Here is a 17,220-nt window from a genome sequence, read left to right on the forward strand (position 1 = left end):
AGAAAAGCTGCAAGAGAATATGCTGCACCTGCCCCGACTCTGAGGGCTACCTTGTTTCTGGTGAGTTTTTGGATCCTTGGATACATTGGGAACGAACTTTCATTTTATGATGTCAGCACATGTCATATCTTCCCAACAGACCTTCTGCTGTATAGCATGTATATCAAGTATGCTGCATGTCATATATAAAGATGACCTCTCTGCTTCATCATCTCAGACATCAGCCAACCAGTAGGTTGAGCTTATCTACTTCTGCTCAGTCTTTCATTCCCAAGGGACTTGTCTTGACTTGCAGTTAGGAAAACATCCTACAACTCTTAAGTGGGCTGGGTTCGGAGCATGCCTCTCTTAGGTTCCAACCCAACATGACTTGAGCTTCGGTTGATTTTGGTTCAACAAGAATTTGCCCAGTGCTGTCCATGTGGCAGGCCCAGGACTTCGTTAAACATGAACACAGAGAAGATTGCCTTGGAAAACAGGACAAGTTGTTAAATGGTGTCTAGCAAAGAGTGACGAGAGCAGAAGAGCCTCACATGGGCGTGGACGCCGCTCCTCATCAAGGGTTCCTGGGTGTGTGTTCCTGTACATTTCTTGAGTTGAATTTTGAATTTTGTAGCCAAGTTTGCTTTACAACCAGTCCATATCCCATCCTCCTCTCCAACCCCAGGGCCTCTGCTGAGAGCTTTGGGACTTGATATACTAGAGATTGCAAACTTCAGTGCTCACAGCGGCCACGTGGTGGCCTTAGTGAGGGAAGCATGTCAGGGGGTCAGTGGCAAGCTGGAGGGCGCGTGCTCCATCTAAGAGAGACAGCCTCTTTCCAGATCTGAGCTCACAGTCAGTGCCTTATGGAAATGATGAATTCCTGTTGCCAGATCTTCTGATTTTCAGAGAGATGCCAGAGCTTTGTAGTTTTACATGAAACCTCCTGAACTTTTAAGTGTTGGCATCACACGTAACATTCTTCTTTTGAAAACATCATGCGGGCTGAACAAAACATGTCTGAGCTGAACACTGCCCATCGGCCCCCAGTTTGCTGTTTGCTCCCTGTGCAATAAACCCTCAAAGATGGTGTTCTCAAGGAGCCTACAAAGCAGAGGCTCGGGGCTTCCCTGGTGGCACAGTGGTTAAGAATCCACCTGCCAATGCAAGGGACACGGGTTCGAGCCCTGGCCCGGGAAGATCCCACATGCCGCAGAGCAACTAAGCCCATGCGCCACAACAACCGAGCCTGAGCTCTAGTGCCCGCGAGCCACAACTGCTGAGCCCGCGTGCCACAACTGCTGAAGCCTGAGTGCCTAGAACCCGTGCTCCACAACGAGAGAGGCCACCGCAATGAGAAGCGTGCAACAAAGAGCAGCCCCCGCTCGCCACAACTAAAGAAAGCCTGCGCACAGCAACGAAGACCCAGCACACCCATAAATAAATAAATAAATATATTAAAAAAAAGAGAGAGAAAAAGCAGAGGCTGCTGCTGGGTGGTCAGCAATGAGTCCCAGTGCATCATGAATCTGGTCAACTTGAGACGGCAGACTTGAACTTGCGTCGTGCTTCTCCAGTCTCATCCTTTCTCATCCTGCCCTACCCTCTCCCTCCATACAGATGTCTCAATGAAGTTCGTGAGAAAAGAGCACTTACTATCCTATATAGATCCTACAGTTACGCCAAACAGGTCACGCGTGTGAGTGAGGGGCCCCCGCCCCCGCCGCCGTGCAGAAAAGCGTAGAAATCAAAGGGGATCATTGTAGATGCTGGGTCAGCCGAGCAGCACTGAGCAGCACAGTGGTCATCTCCTGGGGGCTGATTATCAGCTTGCTGGGGGATCTCAGGCTCTTTCCTGACCTTGGCACAGGGTCTGGCAAGTTTGGCTCTCTGGGTGTAGAATGGGTCGTTTCAGAAACAAAGCCATTGAGACCGAGTCGAGGAGAGTACTCTATTCACCGCTGAAAGGAGCTCATTGTACAGAGTCGGTGGGCCCCACTGGATCCCCTTCCTCTGGCCTCCCCCTCCTCCCTATCCCCCAGCTGGGGCTTTGTCTGTGGGCCCCGCAGGATGCTCTAGGCCAGGCTGCGCTTTCTTCCCATTTTCCTGTCTCGGCAGCTCTGGGGCTGTCCTGTACAGAAGGAGAGCTGAGCTCGGAGCCCCCGTGCACGTTCTTGGCTCTCTGGGCCAACTCTGTTGTCGTGGGTGATGAGAGCGCTTCCTTCCAGGAGAGCTGGGAACAAACAGCCAGTTCACAGGCAGCTGCATGCGGCGGCCTTGCAGGAAGCAAGAGAACAGTGGGTGCTAATAAGTTCTTCCTGTTCCGCACTCTGCACTGAAGCCTCCCCGCCCCCTGGAAAAGTCAAGACCATTGAGCTCCAGGTAGAGGCTCGTAAATGAATGAACTGTAGTGCTCAGCTTACTTGTGCATTATTAGAGCTTTCCTCTTTCTTTTCTCAGGTCCCGGCATCCTGAACTTTTCTTTCTTGGGATCTGGGGTGAGCCTGGAGTCATGTAGAATAAGTTGTCCAGTGGATAAAATGGTACTGTCCTTTGGTGGGAGAAATAAAGTATGGTAGTTAAGAGGTGGGAGGTCACAAACTCAGATGCTTCTGGGGCCAGCCCAGGTGGGCGGGGTGGGGCTGTAGCCAAGAGGAGGGTGTGTACCCATCTTCAGGGGGTAGCAGCAGTGGTTAAGGACCCGCCTGCCAATGCAGGGGACACGGGTTCAAGCCCTGGCCCGGGAAGATCCCACATGCCACAGAGCAACTAAGCCCGTGCGCCACAACTACTGAGCCTGCACTCTAGAGCCCGCGAGCCACAACTACTGAAACCCACATGCCACAACTACTGAAGCCCATGTGCCTAGAGCCCATGCTCCGCAACAAGAGAAGCCACCGCAATGAGAAGCCTGCACGTCGCAACAAAGAGTAACCCCCGCTTACCGCAACTAAAGAAAGCCCACATGCAGCAACGAAGACCCTACGCAGCCAAAAATTAAAAATTAATTAATTAAAAAAAAAAGAGGTAGCAGCTACTCAGCTCCAGCTGCAGCCATGTCAGCCTGCACACCCACTTGGCTGGATCTTCTGACATTTAAGAAAAGCCAGAATCTGGGTATTGTGAAATCACCCAATTTTTAAATGTTGGCAACTAGTTTTTTTTTAAACGATATTGTGCACTGTGTAGGTCAAACCATACCACATCCACATATTTTGGTTACTTTATTTTTTTAACTTAGAAGATATGAAGGCTAAATGGGCCTGGCTCTGGCTTTTGGGCAAGTCTTTCTGAGCCTCTCTAAATTAGGAATACTACAGGAAATCCATAGTCTGGAAACAGAGGCAAACATATAATGTCATCAGGAGCATCTCCCAATGGTAAGAGCATAAAATAAAATCATCTGTGTTTCCAGACTCTATGGCCATCCTGTAGTAGCCACCCCGTGAGGGTGAAATAAGGATTTACTGAAATAATGCATAGAAATTGCTGAACAAGGTGCTCCATAAAGACTTAAAGGAAAGCTATCCTAATGTCCATTGTCATCCATCCCGTCATCTTCATCCTCATTACCATCATGAGCATTAAGAATTACAGGAGGGCTTCCCTGGTGGCGCAGTGGTAGAGAGTCCGCCTGCCGATGCAGGGTACACGGGTTCGTGCCCCGGTCCGGGAAGATCCCACATGCCGCGGAGCGGTTGGGCCCGTGAGCCATGGCGGCTGAGCCTGTGTGTCCGGAGCCTGTGCTCCGCAACGGGAGAGGCCACAACAGTGAGAGGCCCGCGTACTGCAAAAAAAAAAAAAAAAAAAAAAAAAGAAATACAGGAAAAGGCTGGGGAGGCAGGCAGGGGGCACTCAGTCCCCCCAGGTCCTACCTCTTTGAAACCTCCTGACATTGAACCTGACTCTCACTGTAGGAAGCCTCTGCCCATCTGTCTCCTGTAGGCCCACCTGTCAGCCATCTCTCTTCCAGCCCAGGAAGGAGTCTCCCCTGTTCCGAGGCACAGCCTGGAGCGGGGGATGCGCCCCCTGGACCTGCTGTCCAGTGGATAAATGGTCTCTCCACTCCATCACCATGTGCCCACATCCTGGGCTCCATTTTCCCCCAGTTTCAATCAGCAGTTCTGTGTGCGCCTCTCGGAAACATTCCAGACATAAAGCACTGCTGGATCACAGTTTTCCCAGAGCTGGGATACGCTATCTTTTGAACAAAATATGTCCTAGTTAGAGGCTCTGGTGAGGAGCTGAAGAAGAAGAAATGAAGAAAAGGGGGGTTGGGGCAAGGACACACATAGACATTTATTTTGGCAAAAAAGGATGAACCCAGGATTTTCTATCAAGAAACTTGGATTCTAGACTGGGTTTTGCTATAAATGGTGTGTAGCCGTTAGGAAATCCACTTCCCATTTTGGATCTCATATGCCTCACCAGAAAATGATGGGTTTGATTCAGGTCAGGGGAAGAAATGTGTTTCATCTTACCGGAAAGCAGGAATCTACTGGTAGTGTCTGCTCATAGAGCCATGTTGAAAATTTGAGGCCAAGTCATTGCTTAGTAATATCCACCTTGGGCATCCTATAGAGAAGCTGCTGCTTACCTATCCTACATCTCTAAGTATCTTTCCAGCATTCACAGTCTTAGATTCTGGGGCTCAAATCTTTAAATTAGATCCCCGTGGAACAGAAAACCCACTAAGCAGTCCCAGGAGCTGTAGAACAGAGCATAGTGTCTTTGGAAATCTGGACAGTGTCTACAGGACACCTGGCAGCATTGGTTGCAGTTGGGCCACATGCCATCTTGGCAACCACAGCAAATGGGTGCCAAATTGGTAGGTGCCGTGTGGCCTGTGCCTGGGAAAAGGTAATTATTGGGCTGAGCTGGAGATGTGGCTTGTGTTCTGAGCTTCAGGAAGGCTTGTGTACAGGCCGAGGCCAGGTGGCCAGCCTCAGAAGGACCTAGAGCCCTGGATGGTCTACCAGAACCTCTTGTCCTGCATTTCTCAGTTTTTTCTCGGTGTGTGGCAGGCATGCCTTCTTTCTGGTCTGAAATGCCTTCAAGCTGTGAAAAACAGAACACTGTAAAGTGACAATAATTGTCCTCCAAGAGGAACTAACATTTGTGGCTTGCCTACTCAACACCAGGACTGAGCAAGGCTCTGATAACACCATCTCAGTCAGTCTTTACAGTGACTGTCGAGATGGTTTGTTATTATTATCATTATTATAAGTTAAATAATTAGCTGAAGATCCACAATGAGGAAATGGGAAGATCCGGTATTTCCTAAAACCATGTGATCCAATTCCCTGCTCCATAAGGCTTCCTAGGGCCAGCAACTCACAAAACTATGAACTGTGGTTTAGCGATTACGATTTACCATGTGGTTGTCCCACTGGAAAACAGTGTAATTTAGTGGTCCAAAAGCGCAGCCTCAGGAATTAGGCTGTCCTGCTCCAAATCCTGTCTCTGCCACTTAGTAATGAATGCCTTTGAGCAAATTACTTTCCCTCTGAGCCTCAGTTACACCATCTGTAAATTGGGGCTATTAATATCTACTAATGATACCTATTAATAATCTAAGAGTTGTGAGGTTTTAATGAGATAGTTCTTACAACCCACTTAAAATAATGTCTTGTGTTCAGTGTGAGCCCAGTGTTAGCTACTGTTCTGATTATTGTCATTATTGATCAGCCATGTGACCCTAGGATAACTGCATGATCAAGGGGGAGGTGACAGTACAGTTGTTTGCCAGGCAGCAGCCATACGGCCAGGAGCTTTGCTTTCTGGCAGAAATACTTGTCCAGTGTCTCAGGTAGGTGTATTCAAAACGTTGTAGTTCTGAGAACTGTAATTCTGTGTACTTTGTAAAGAATTACAAAACCTCTGTAGGCACACACAGAACAAAGTGTTATATATGATGGTTTAGATTTTTGGTAACCGTCTGTGCTCAAAGATACACACACCGAGCTGAGAAAAATCACTGCCGAATTTCCATGAGTCTGTGGTTTCTCCTATCTTCCCAGGCTGGGTGGGGATGGTCAACTACCAACTCCAAGGGCTGGAGCTTCATTTTGAGGCTCTGTTGCTCATTTCTGGGGTCTGGACTAAAAAATGTGGAGGGAATGCAGAAGAGCAAAGAGGTCTCTAAACTTTTAAAACCTTTAAGACAAAAGAGAGACAGACAGAGGGAGGAAATTCCACCCCATTTTAAGGTGCTAACCACATCTGTCACCATCTCTCTGAAGCAGTGAGAGTCCCCTTGCCCTCATTGTGGGGTTTCTACTTTCTCCCCTGAGTCCTATTTGAAGGTGAGTTTGCATTTTCTAACAAGGTGAGTCTGTGTCGTGCCGGCCAGCTTCGCATTCCAAGTGCAGCCTTTCTCAGAGAACAAGGGCGGTCTGTGTCCTTGGCGTTTCTCCCTGGTCTCCCAGTGCCGCCTGCCATGCACGTGCCCCGCCTTCATCTCAGGAGCCACGGCCGTGCGAGATAAGCTCGCTGTGACATCCCACAGGGACGTCTAGACAGAAAGCCCCATTGTGTGAGCACCCTCATGGCCGTGACCCGATCTCGAGGAGTTGAGAAGGGGTCACACACCCCTGGGGAGGGAATGGTGGAGGGAGGAGGGTTGATGACAGGATTTCTGGGGCAGGAGGGATACCGTCACCATTTAAGTGGGGAGAAAGGAAGGGGTGGAAGCCACCCTGCTAGAGACTGAATGTGTGTCCCCCCAAAATTCATATGTTGAAATTCTAACTCCCAATGGGATGTTATTAGGAGGTGGGGCCTTTGGAAGGTGATTAGGTCATGAGGGAAGAGCCCCCATGAAAGGGATTAGTGCCCTTATAAAAGAGACCCCAAAAAGCTTCCTCGAATCTTCTGCCATGTGAGGTCACAGCAAAAAGACAGCTATCTGTGAATCAGGAAGCTCTCACCAGACACCAAATCTGCCAGCACCTTAACCTTGGACTCTCAGACTCCAGAACTGTGCGAAATAAATTTCTGTTGTTTATAATCCACTCAGTCTGTGGTATTCTGTTAGAGAAGCCCGAACGGGCTAAGACACACCCATCATGAAATTTCTTGGGGGCACAGAGCACGAGCACCAAAGTCCTAAGCATGCGTTAGACACTTGGTGGCTGGCTGGCTATCAGAGGTTGGGGTCGTAATAGAAATTTTTGGTTTTTCACTGACTGTCCTCACCTTGGATGCTTTCAGTCTTGTATTATGCGGGATATAATCAGGGGTTCTCAGGTTTCAGCCTGTGTAAGACTTGCCCAAGAGTATCTAATAAAAATGCAGATTCTTTGGATCCTTACCCAGAGATCCTGATTCAGTAAGTTCACGCTATTAGAAACACCAGGATATTGGGTAAGGGACCAGTTTCTGGCAGTTTACAAACCTGAGCACTGGTCCAGGCTCCATTCCTTATCAAATCTGTGTTTTAGAGCAAATTGTCCTGCCGGAGATCAGTTATCTGATCTGTAAAATGGGGAGTATGAGACTTCCCTTGGCAGAGTTGCAAGTAGTTCACATGCTTGGTACAAAGTAAGCATTCAGAACAAAGTAGGTAAATTTACCCATTTCACGGCTGTCCAGTTATCTGCAATATCTCTCAGTTCAGAACTGTGCTTGAGTAGGGTTGGGTGTGGAGGGATATGTCTTAGCCTTCATAAGCCTGGAAGAAGAAAACAAAGGGAAGGTTGTCTTTGAGCTTTTAACCCCGGGACCAGACAGTTAAAATAGCGGGTTTTATTTAATGTTCACGACAACCTGTGATGCTGGTGGTATCCTGTTTTCAAGGCAGGAGGTGACTGTGTATCTGGGTTCCTGTGAGACAGTCCAGGTTTACACCTGTTAAGCTGGTGTAATAGTTATCAGTGCTCCTTTTCACTTACAGAAGTTGTCAGACAATACACTCTATGCTTTACTTTCTTGCAGTAGCTCTGTAGGAGAATACAGACCCACCTGTTTACATTGTATAAATGAGAAAGGTAAAGCTCACAGAAGCTATGGAGGTCACTAGTCTAAGTGGTTGTTACCTGCTGACTCACCAACCCCAGTACTTGGGAACATGATTATATTTGGAGACAGGGCCTTTAAAAAAGTGATTCAGTTAAAATGAGGCCTTTAGGGGGGCCCTAATCCAGTCTGACTGGTGTCCTTGTAAGACGAGGAAATTTGGGCACACAGACACATAGAGGCTCCTGCACAGAGGAAGGAGAACACGTGAGGACACAGTGAGAAGGTGGCCGTCTGCAAGCCGAGAAAAGAGGCCTCAGAAGAAAATAACCCTGCTGGCATCTTGATCTTGGACTTCTAGCTCCCAGAATTGTGAGAAGATAAGTTTCTCTTGTGTAAGCCACGTAGCCTGTGGTATTTTGTTACGGCAGCCTGAGCAGACTAAAACAGTGGTTATGCATGATTTGAATCCAGAGCTGACCCCAAACCTGCACTTTTTTCCCATGAATGAACCTTCTTTGCTCCATGCCAGGCTGCAGTACAAGTGACCTTATCCATTTAGGTCTCTGGCCTGACATCCAAACTCAGCTTCCACTGGGTGGTCTCCAGTGAGCCAGTTTCTCCAGCAGACAAGGGTGCTGAGTTTTTGATCCCATGAAGAGCTCATTGCATTTCCCAAGGCACCTGGTGTTTGACAGTGACCAGAATAAGGTCCAGTCTCTGGATGGTGGAAGCTTCCTCCTTCTATCACCAAGCAGAGGGCTCCCGGGGAGAGCACCACCCAGCCTTCTGCAGTGTTGTCCTGGGTGTGTCTGTGCTGAGGCTGTACTATAGGGGCCCATTGTCTATATGCTGACTTGATGGGCCTCAGGGGGAAACTGGCTCAGAAGGCTTTAATCACTGGATTGTCTCACCTGTACACCGAAGTCATCACTCAACACGCAAGAGCAAATGCTATCTTATGATATCATCAGAGCCAAGGAAGAGAACGCCCCTTCCATTGAGTAAGGCTTACGCAGGTCTCAGCATAACCAGGAAAGCCAGAAATGTTTGATGGATGCCTGGAATGAAAATGAACAAATTCTTCCTCCTCTCTGCTTCCTTTATGAAAGCTTAATTGCTTGTTAAAATTAGGGCTTTGGCCCTGATGGGCTCGAAAGTAGTTGAGCCTGGCTTCCTGGTCTTACGAGCAAGACTCGAGGTGCAGACAAGTTTCACTTCTCCAGGAGCTGTAATCAGGCTCTTGCCTCTTTTTTAAACAGCTTTGGGATGGAAGGGCACACAGGGTCCCTTTAAACGCATTTTTGTCTCCCTCAGGGTACCCGCCAGGCATAGCGCTAGCTGCTGAGTTGGAACAGGGTAAACATTTGTGGACGGGTTTGGCTAACTCTGCATGGTTCCTGCCGTGGCACAGTGGCTGCATTTTGTTTTTAGTCACGACACATGTACTGATTTCTATCAACCATGTCCACTACCTTTTTAAAAAAAATACAGATACTAAAAAAGGATTCCAGTAGTTGTCAAGGTGGTACCTTTCATTTGCTGTATTCTTCCTTTAGATAGACATTATCTAGGTTGCAGGATTACATTGTCTAAGGTGGGACTATATTCTCAGATAAGAGCTAGTGTAAAATAGTGGAGCACAGGTTTCTTGAGTGCGGGGCGCTGGGATTGAATCCAGGCTTCAACACTATCTGTGTAACCTTGGACAGGTTATTCAGTCTCTGTGGTCATCAGTTTCCCCATCTCTATAATGGGAGTAATGGTAGTACCTACCATAAAGTTGTTACAGTGGTAAATGGAATGATGCATGTATAGAGGTTAAGCCAGTGCCTGGAACATGGTAAGAACTTAACAAATTATTAGCCATTACTTAACAAGTAACTTGGTAAGTTACTAGTTACTACTAGTATTCATGACTGTTCTGAACTGTGGTCAAGTAATATGCCCATGGGATAAAGTTTAGAATAAACCAAAAGAATGAAAAATGTGTTTATCTCAGGGCAAGGGCACTCTGAGTGATGATTTCCATTAATGTGGTTGTAATGGCATCTAAATAAATTCAGAAGGACTGGTATATTTAGCAAAGAGGGCTGAAGGCTAACTTATAAGTAGTACAAGATCCTGATGGTCGAGTAATTTCTTTGCTTGATGTAATGTACATCTTGCATGGAGCCTGGCACGTAGTAGGTCCTCAATAAATGATAGCTATCAGTTTGGTTATTTCTGGTTCCTGGGATGTATTTGCAGACTTAGGGGGAGTATGCATCATTTCGTTTCCAAGGCTGGACTGTCTGTACAATACGTTTTGGTTCTATCAAGGTCAATCTTTGGAGAGTGTATCTGCCACAATGGTGCAGTATGACAAATCAACCTGAAACTCAATGACTGTAAAAAACAAGCATATATTTTCTCCATGTGTGAAGGTTGGCTAGGGGTTGGCTGCTCTAGGCTGGGCTTAGCTTCAAGCTGCAGGTTGGATAGGGTCTGCCCCGACTGTCTCTCATCCTCCTTGGACCAGCAGGCTACCTGGGGCACATTCTAATTGTGCTGATGGCAAAAGCACAAGAGGTCATGCTCAATCACGCAACCACATTTCAAGCTTCTACTATGTTGTAACTGCTAATGGGCAAGCCCAAGTTCAAGGGATGAGGAAGCATGCTCGGCAAAGAAATGCAAAATCACAGGACCAGAGGGTGTGGATCTAGGGAGTGGTGGAAACGAGGGCCACTTATTCAACCTACCCAGTTCCCCACTTGACTTCCTCCATCTAGTCATTGCAGTAGATGATATGAAAGGGCTTTCCTTGCTTTAGGTGGTTCCCTGGTTCCCGGTCCCCACATTAAGATTCTAAAAGCACTCCACTGTAGCATCCGAGCACGTTGCAAATTCCCCTTTGGTCTCTGGGAGCCTTTCCTCTGACAGACAGGAGTTTACTCTACTGTAAACCAAAGAGTCCCAAGTTAGACAGACAACGATGGATTAGGCAGACAGCATCAATGACCTGGTTCCACTTCGTTAGCCTTTCCAATTAAGGAGGATGTTACTGAAAGTGAGACCTCACAGAGGTACCGCCATACCTTGAATCCTCTGGGCTGAGCCTCTGTAGGGAGAGTCTTATATTTCAAATGTGCACAGAGGAGGGGAACACAATTTTCTTGGCAAGTGAATCCCAAGTGTCAGTGACATGGCCATTTGTGAGTTACTTTGTCATCTTCTTGGCTAGGTAATTAACATGCTAAATAGATAGCATTTTTGCTTTTGTTTTTCAGAAGGTTGTTAATGAATATTAGTCCCCTGACCCTGAGCCCAGAGGGTCTCTGTCTCCGTTGGAACACCAAATAAAGAGTTGGTGTGACACTGTATCCAAGGATCAGGCTCTGGGTTTTGTCAACACAGTTGTCAGAGGTTCCCTGTGGTTTCCCAGGAAGGTCTTTTCCAGTGGAGTTGTTCATAGGGGTTCAGGATGGCATTCTCCCCTCTCCACCCCACCGCACCCAGTGGGATTCTGAGCAGTGAAGAGTAATCCCCAAACAATAGCCAAATGGGCTGTGAACTACAGCTTAATTAATCTGGGCATGCACCCAACACCCTGTGCAATGCTTTGCAAGGACCTGGCTTTAAAAATGAGGCTGATGTCTGAGTCTGAGAAGCAGCTTCTTCTCTTCTAGTCAAAATCTGGATGGTGGGGTCTGAATAAAGAGAGGGACAGACAGACACACGGAGACTGAGCTGAGGCACAGACTTGCCTGTTCTCGCTCACTGAACAGCATGGTGGGATCTGACCCACACCGCCCGGCACAGACCAGGGTGATGGCCTTGCCTCCTGGCAACTAGCATGGGCCCTGCCCAGCATGCTTGCCTGACACAGGGAAACTGGGAGTACAGGGTCCACTCTCCCCACGTACGAGTGATACAGGGGCTGGCTGGGGGGCTTCGTGAGGGATGCTAAAATAATGAACCTCACTTGAAAAAAAGTGGTTCAGTGTAGGTTCTCCCCCGTCATAGTTGCCACTGCTTTCCCCTTGAGAAGGAGCTAGTAAGGGTTTGAAGACAGAGGCCTGCAGTATTTCTCTTAAGACTTCTCCAAGTTCCTTTATGGGCCAAGGCTGCAACGTGGGAGAGAAAGTGCCCCTCAGCCTCTTCCCGAGTACGAGGAATCTTCAGTGCCAGGGTGGAATGTGAAAATTAGAGTGAGACGTTCTCTTGGCAACAGTCTTTGAGCTGCACCATTGGAGAAGTGCTGGGAATTAGAACAGGAATCGGGAGAGAGGATTCCCTCATCTTGAAGGAAAAGTCAGTACAGACCAGAACGCAAAATGATCCTGGGGTCAGGACTCCGACACTCATCACAATTAGGTACCAAAGAGAAGAGTGAGAAATGAGTGACAGTTCACCTAGGGTAGTGGTTTAAGATGTTCCAGTTTCTCTACACTTCCTTTTTTTAAAGTTGTGGAAAGAACACTTCACATGAAATCTACCCTCTGGGCAAAATTTTCAGTGTACAATATAGTTTGTTAACTCTAGGCTCTGTGTCGAACAGCAGCTCTCTGGAGCTTATTCATCTAGTGTGAACAAAACTTTGTACCCGATAAATAGCACCTCCCCATTTCCCTCTCCCTCCAGCCCCTGCCAACCACCCTTCTACTCTCTGCTTCTATGAGAGTTTAGGTTCCTCATATAAGTGGAATCATGAAATCTGTACTCTCATGTTTATGGCAACCAAATTCGTAATAGCCAAAACATGGAAAGAACCTACATGTCCATTGACAAGTGAATGGATGAAACACGTTGTATGTATATGCACAGAGGAATTTTTTTTTTTTTTTTTTTTTTTTTTTTTGTGGTACGCAGGCCTCTCACTGTTGTGGCCTCTCCCGTTGCGGAGCACAGGCTCCGGACACGCAGGCTCAGCGGCCGTGGTTCATGGGCCCAGCCGCTCCGCGGCATGTGGGATCTTCCTGGACCGGGGCACGAACCTGTGTCCCCTGCATTGGCAGGCGGACTCTGAACCACTGCGCCACCAGGGAAGCCCAGCACAGAGGAATATTATTCAGCCTTCAAACAAGAAGGAAGTCTTGCCATTTGTGACAACATGGATGAACCTTGAGGACACTGCTAAGTAAAATAAGCCGTTCACAGACAAACAAATAGGGTGTGATTCCTACATCTCCTTCTTGTTCACAGCAATCTGCTCGGATAAAGCAAAGTTTCCAGTTGAGTTCGCACTGAGGGGCCGTAAAATCACGCCCATTCTCTGTAAGAGGCAGCTTGAGGTTACTTTCCCAGAATCAGGAATTCAAGATGATGAAGCTCAGAGCTGACATAGTCCAGACAAAAATAGCCTTTATGTGCCGAGCTTCCTGTTTTCTTTGGAATCCACTTGCTGCAAACCATTACCTCCTCCCCAGCTGCCCCCTCTTCCTCCTTACCCACCCCGCCCCCCACCCAAGAGTTCACGTTTAATGACCCGAGACATTACCACCAAGCATTTCCAGTCAATTGGCTTTTGTAGCGAGTGAATGAATGGGACTTTCTCTGGCCTTCTCTCGGCTGAAAGGAGTCTTCCCCAGCCCATTGGAATGTGCCACACAGACCAGGAATTAAGCTCTTCTTTTCCTCTCAGTCCTTCCCTCATTCTTTCCAAGATCAGACACAAAGTGGTGGCCTTGCCCCTAATGGGGATTTTATATTCTTTCAGGTTTATTTCTAATCCTCTTACGGACCCATCTTCTCCTTCACATCAATGATTTGAACACGCTTTGAGATACTCGGCGAGGGGCCTTTGTTTCTTATTTCTTTACGCTGACACTTCATGGTTGTGCACGATCTCCACGCGGGTGTCCCTGTATCCCCCTAATGAAAGATTACAGCCTCCTTCATCCTGTGGGTGTGGGAGGAGGTGTGGTGGGGGGAGATTGGGCCGGGCTGTCCTCCTGTCACATGGAATGGGGGCGACAGAGAGGGGCCAGCTTCCCTGCGGGGTTGCTTGATGCCGGGGCAGTAGGTTACACTTCTCCCACCGCTCACGTGTGTTTTCTCCTCTTTTCCCACAGGCTGCACAACCAAGCCCTGTGATCACCCTGGAGGCCCAGGTGAGTACCTTCCCGTGGTGTTTGTCACTTTCTCTGCACTGATGTCCCCGGACCAGTTCTCCAGGGAGCGTTTGTGCATCCTCTTGGCTCCAGGACTCAGAAAGGCTGGACGGACACATAAGGCCATCCTGCTGCCCGGTTGGGATATGTGCGTGCACCCACATGTGTACACACACCAGCTGATTGTGCATGAGTGTGTGTGCACGCATGCATGTACCCAGGTTCTGAAAGCACCGTGGGAAGAACCAGACCTGTTTCTTTTGACTTGTCTTCTGCCCTGTGCTTCCGCCCAGCAGTCGCGAGGAGGTGAATGCAGGGGGAGAGGGAAGGCAGAGAGGAGGCATGCAGTGGGGGATGGCTGCCCTTTCATGCCTTGGATTTGGAGAACTTTCTCCCCGGGCAGTCAGTTGTGTGCTTGTGTCTGCTTGCCCGATGGGCCATTCTGAGGAATGTGAATCACGGTGGCATTTCTGTGCGGGGTGGGGGGCAGGTGACCAGTGGGCCTTGGAAGGAGGGAATGGCCCTTACTGTCCACTTTCTGCTTTCCGGAGAGCTAGGACAGCGGGGCGGCTGTGAGTCCAGCAGACCCAGGTAGAGCCCCAGAGCTGTGTCTTCTGGCCCCCTGAGGGTCACTGAACCGCTCAGCCTCTGTCTCCCCATCTGGAATATTATTACCACAGGGATAGTGCCTGCCCTGCAGGGCTGTGGTGAGGAGGAAAGGACAGGGTGTCTGTGAAGTCATCAGTATGTGCTAAGCGCTTGTGAGTGTTAGTTTGTTTTTTTTTTAACATCTTTATTGGGGTATAATTGCTTTACAGTGGTGTGTTAGTTTCTGCTGTTTAACAAGAATGTTAGCTTTTTAAACCAGTACAACAGTGCTTTTCTGACAGGACTTGAAGGGAGTGTATCTTTGGATGGATGGTTTCCTTAGCTCTGGGGATTGGTCAGGCAGTAAACAGAGAAGCCAGGGTGGATGCCACCAGCGCCCCACAGCTAACGGCGTGTCAGACGGGCGAATGTAGCTGAGCTTCTCAAGGCGTCTCGGTGGCTCCTGCATGCCCTGGGACCAGCTGCGCCCTACTCTTCACCCCCATCGCGGGCATCTCTGCCTCGCCCCTCCTTCCTTCATCAGAAAGGCCGGACGTTGGGAGGACAGTGGATTCTCAGGGTTTCTTTGGGCTCTTGTGGCCTCTCACTACCCACCCCCGCTCTCCCCACACACACTTACTTACGTCGGCTTCAGGGATGACCAGACAACAAAGCTGGCAGGAAAGAGCAGTGGGGGGGAACTTGGGATAAACGCCCAGTTTTTAGCCTCTGTTTGGCCATCCTCTGGTCTGGTTTTTGCCAGACTTCAGCCAGTCACCTGTCACCTCGGCCACGTTTGGCAAATGTGAATTGTACCTGTGCCAAGTCACCTAGAAACACATCCTCCCTGAAATGAACATATTTTACTTTCAGAAGTAGACTTACCCTAAGGTAATGATTCCCGATCAGGGGTATCTTTGAGCCCCAGAGTACTTGTGGCGATGTCTGAAGACATTTTTGGTTATCTCACCTTGGCGGGCTGGGAGGGAGGGGGCTTTACTACTGGCATCTAATAGGTAGAGACCAGAGAGGCTGCTGAATATCCTACAAGGCACAGGATGCCCCCACAGGAAGAATTACCATGCCTGAGATGGCAGTAGGGCCAGGGTTGAGAAATGCTATCTCAAGGAATAATATTGGTGAAATCACAAGTTTGATGTGCCAGTTACATTGTGTTGCAAAACATTAAATGTTAAATTAATACAGTTGAAAAGCTCCTTTGGGTGCCCTCGAAAATCACTGCAATGTTCTCTCAGAAGTATGTGTGCCATACTTTGGGAAACGTGTCTCTCCCCACGTATTTTGAGAGAACGTCCAGGGTGGGTTTTTGAAATGCTGGGCCTTCTCTTCTTGATCAGTCTTTCCCCAGAAGGAAAAGTTACTAGACTCAGGGAGACCCTGGGTACATAGTCTGCACCCAGAATTCTGGAAGCCAAATCTGAGGTGGAGTGGCTGCAGCTTGGATGGTTCTGGATGGTTCTGTCCTTGGCCCTGCTGCATCTTTCGCCCCACCAGCCCTTCAAAAGCTCCATGGGAAAGAACAGTCACATGCCCTGGCTCTGGGCTGTGACAGCTCACCCCTACCTACACAGTGACCTCTCCTCGAGTCACATCCATCGGCCTGAGAGACCGGAGCCCTGGTCCGCACGCAGCCAGCTGTGGCACGTGGCCGGCTTTCTGCACTGGTGCCACGGCACTGGGGAGATGACTCAATATGTCTCCAAACAACACTCCGTCAGTTTCACCTGGAGCTCGGTCTTTGGGGAGCTGTAGGATGCTGTTGTCTTTCCCCGAGTTCTGGTTTCCCATGTTAAAGGGACGTTGGAACCCAACCAAAGTGCAGATGTCTTTTTTTGTTGTTGTAACTGTTGGCACAAGCCCGTGGCCAGATCTGACTTTGTGCTGGGCCTCAGCCCATCATGGGACTCAGGATGGGATCCTCTTCAGCTGCCTACAGGCAGGTCAGATGAGAGGGACAGGGAAAGGTTCTCTGGCAGGACATGGCACCCCAAATATTACCCATATGGCACAAGCAAGGTGGTAGATGTGGCCAAGCTTGGAAGAGCCAGCCATGCAGAGGTGAGTGGTAGATGTGCTCTGAGCCCTGGGTCAGTTCCCACTTCCTCCCCCTGTGCCCTTTGCTCCCAAGAAAGCCATCACCTGCTCCATCCTGGAGCACAGGTGCCACAGGTGGGCCTGAATTTGAGACTTCACTGTGAGCCATGTCCGTACATCATGCTTCAGTGGCGTGCTTGCCCAGGGCCCAGTCTGCATAGGGACATTGGGCCAGCCAGGGACCCTTCCCTCCACGCATTCCCTCTCTCCCTAGTACTCACTGCATCAGCCCCCGCCCAGTGCTTAGTGCCTCTGTCCCCGGGGAAGCTGTTCTGAGTTGGGGGGGTTGGATTGCTTGGCTGCTGAGGCCTCCTCTAATGCTCTGCCACTGGCACAGCAAAGTTTCGCATCTGTTGGCATCAGCAGGACTCTCTCTGCTTAACAGCCAGATTAATAGGATGAGGAAGTCGAGTAAGGTTTAAATCCCTGGTGTCAGCTTTCCCTCAGCAGGTTGCCCCTGGAGGGTACCGAGGACTCCCTGACT

The 17,220-nt window shown here is 49.0% G+C and overlaps 1 protein-coding gene across 1 annotated transcript in view; it reads left to right on the forward strand.

Moving 5' to 3' along the window:
• XYLT1 (xylosyltransferase 1) overlaps positions 1-17,220 on the forward strand; it is a gene marked incomplete at both ends in the record, with an annotated part of 305,248 nt that overhangs the window by 72,638 nt on the left and 215,390 nt on the right. Inside the window, one exon of the mRNA XM_079718602.1 lies at positions 13,995-14,033. Within this exon, the coding sequence (XP_079574728.1) occupies positions 13,995-14,033 (39 nt within the window). The remainder of the gene's footprint in view (positions 1-13,994; positions 14,034-17,220) is intronic.

This window comes from Hyperoodon ampullatus (genome assembly GCF_949752795.1).
Source record: "Hyperoodon ampullatus genome assembly, chromosome: 14".
Classification (NCBI taxonomy): domain Eukaryota; kingdom Metazoa; phylum Chordata; class Mammalia; order Artiodactyla; family Ziphiidae; genus Hyperoodon; species Hyperoodon ampullatus.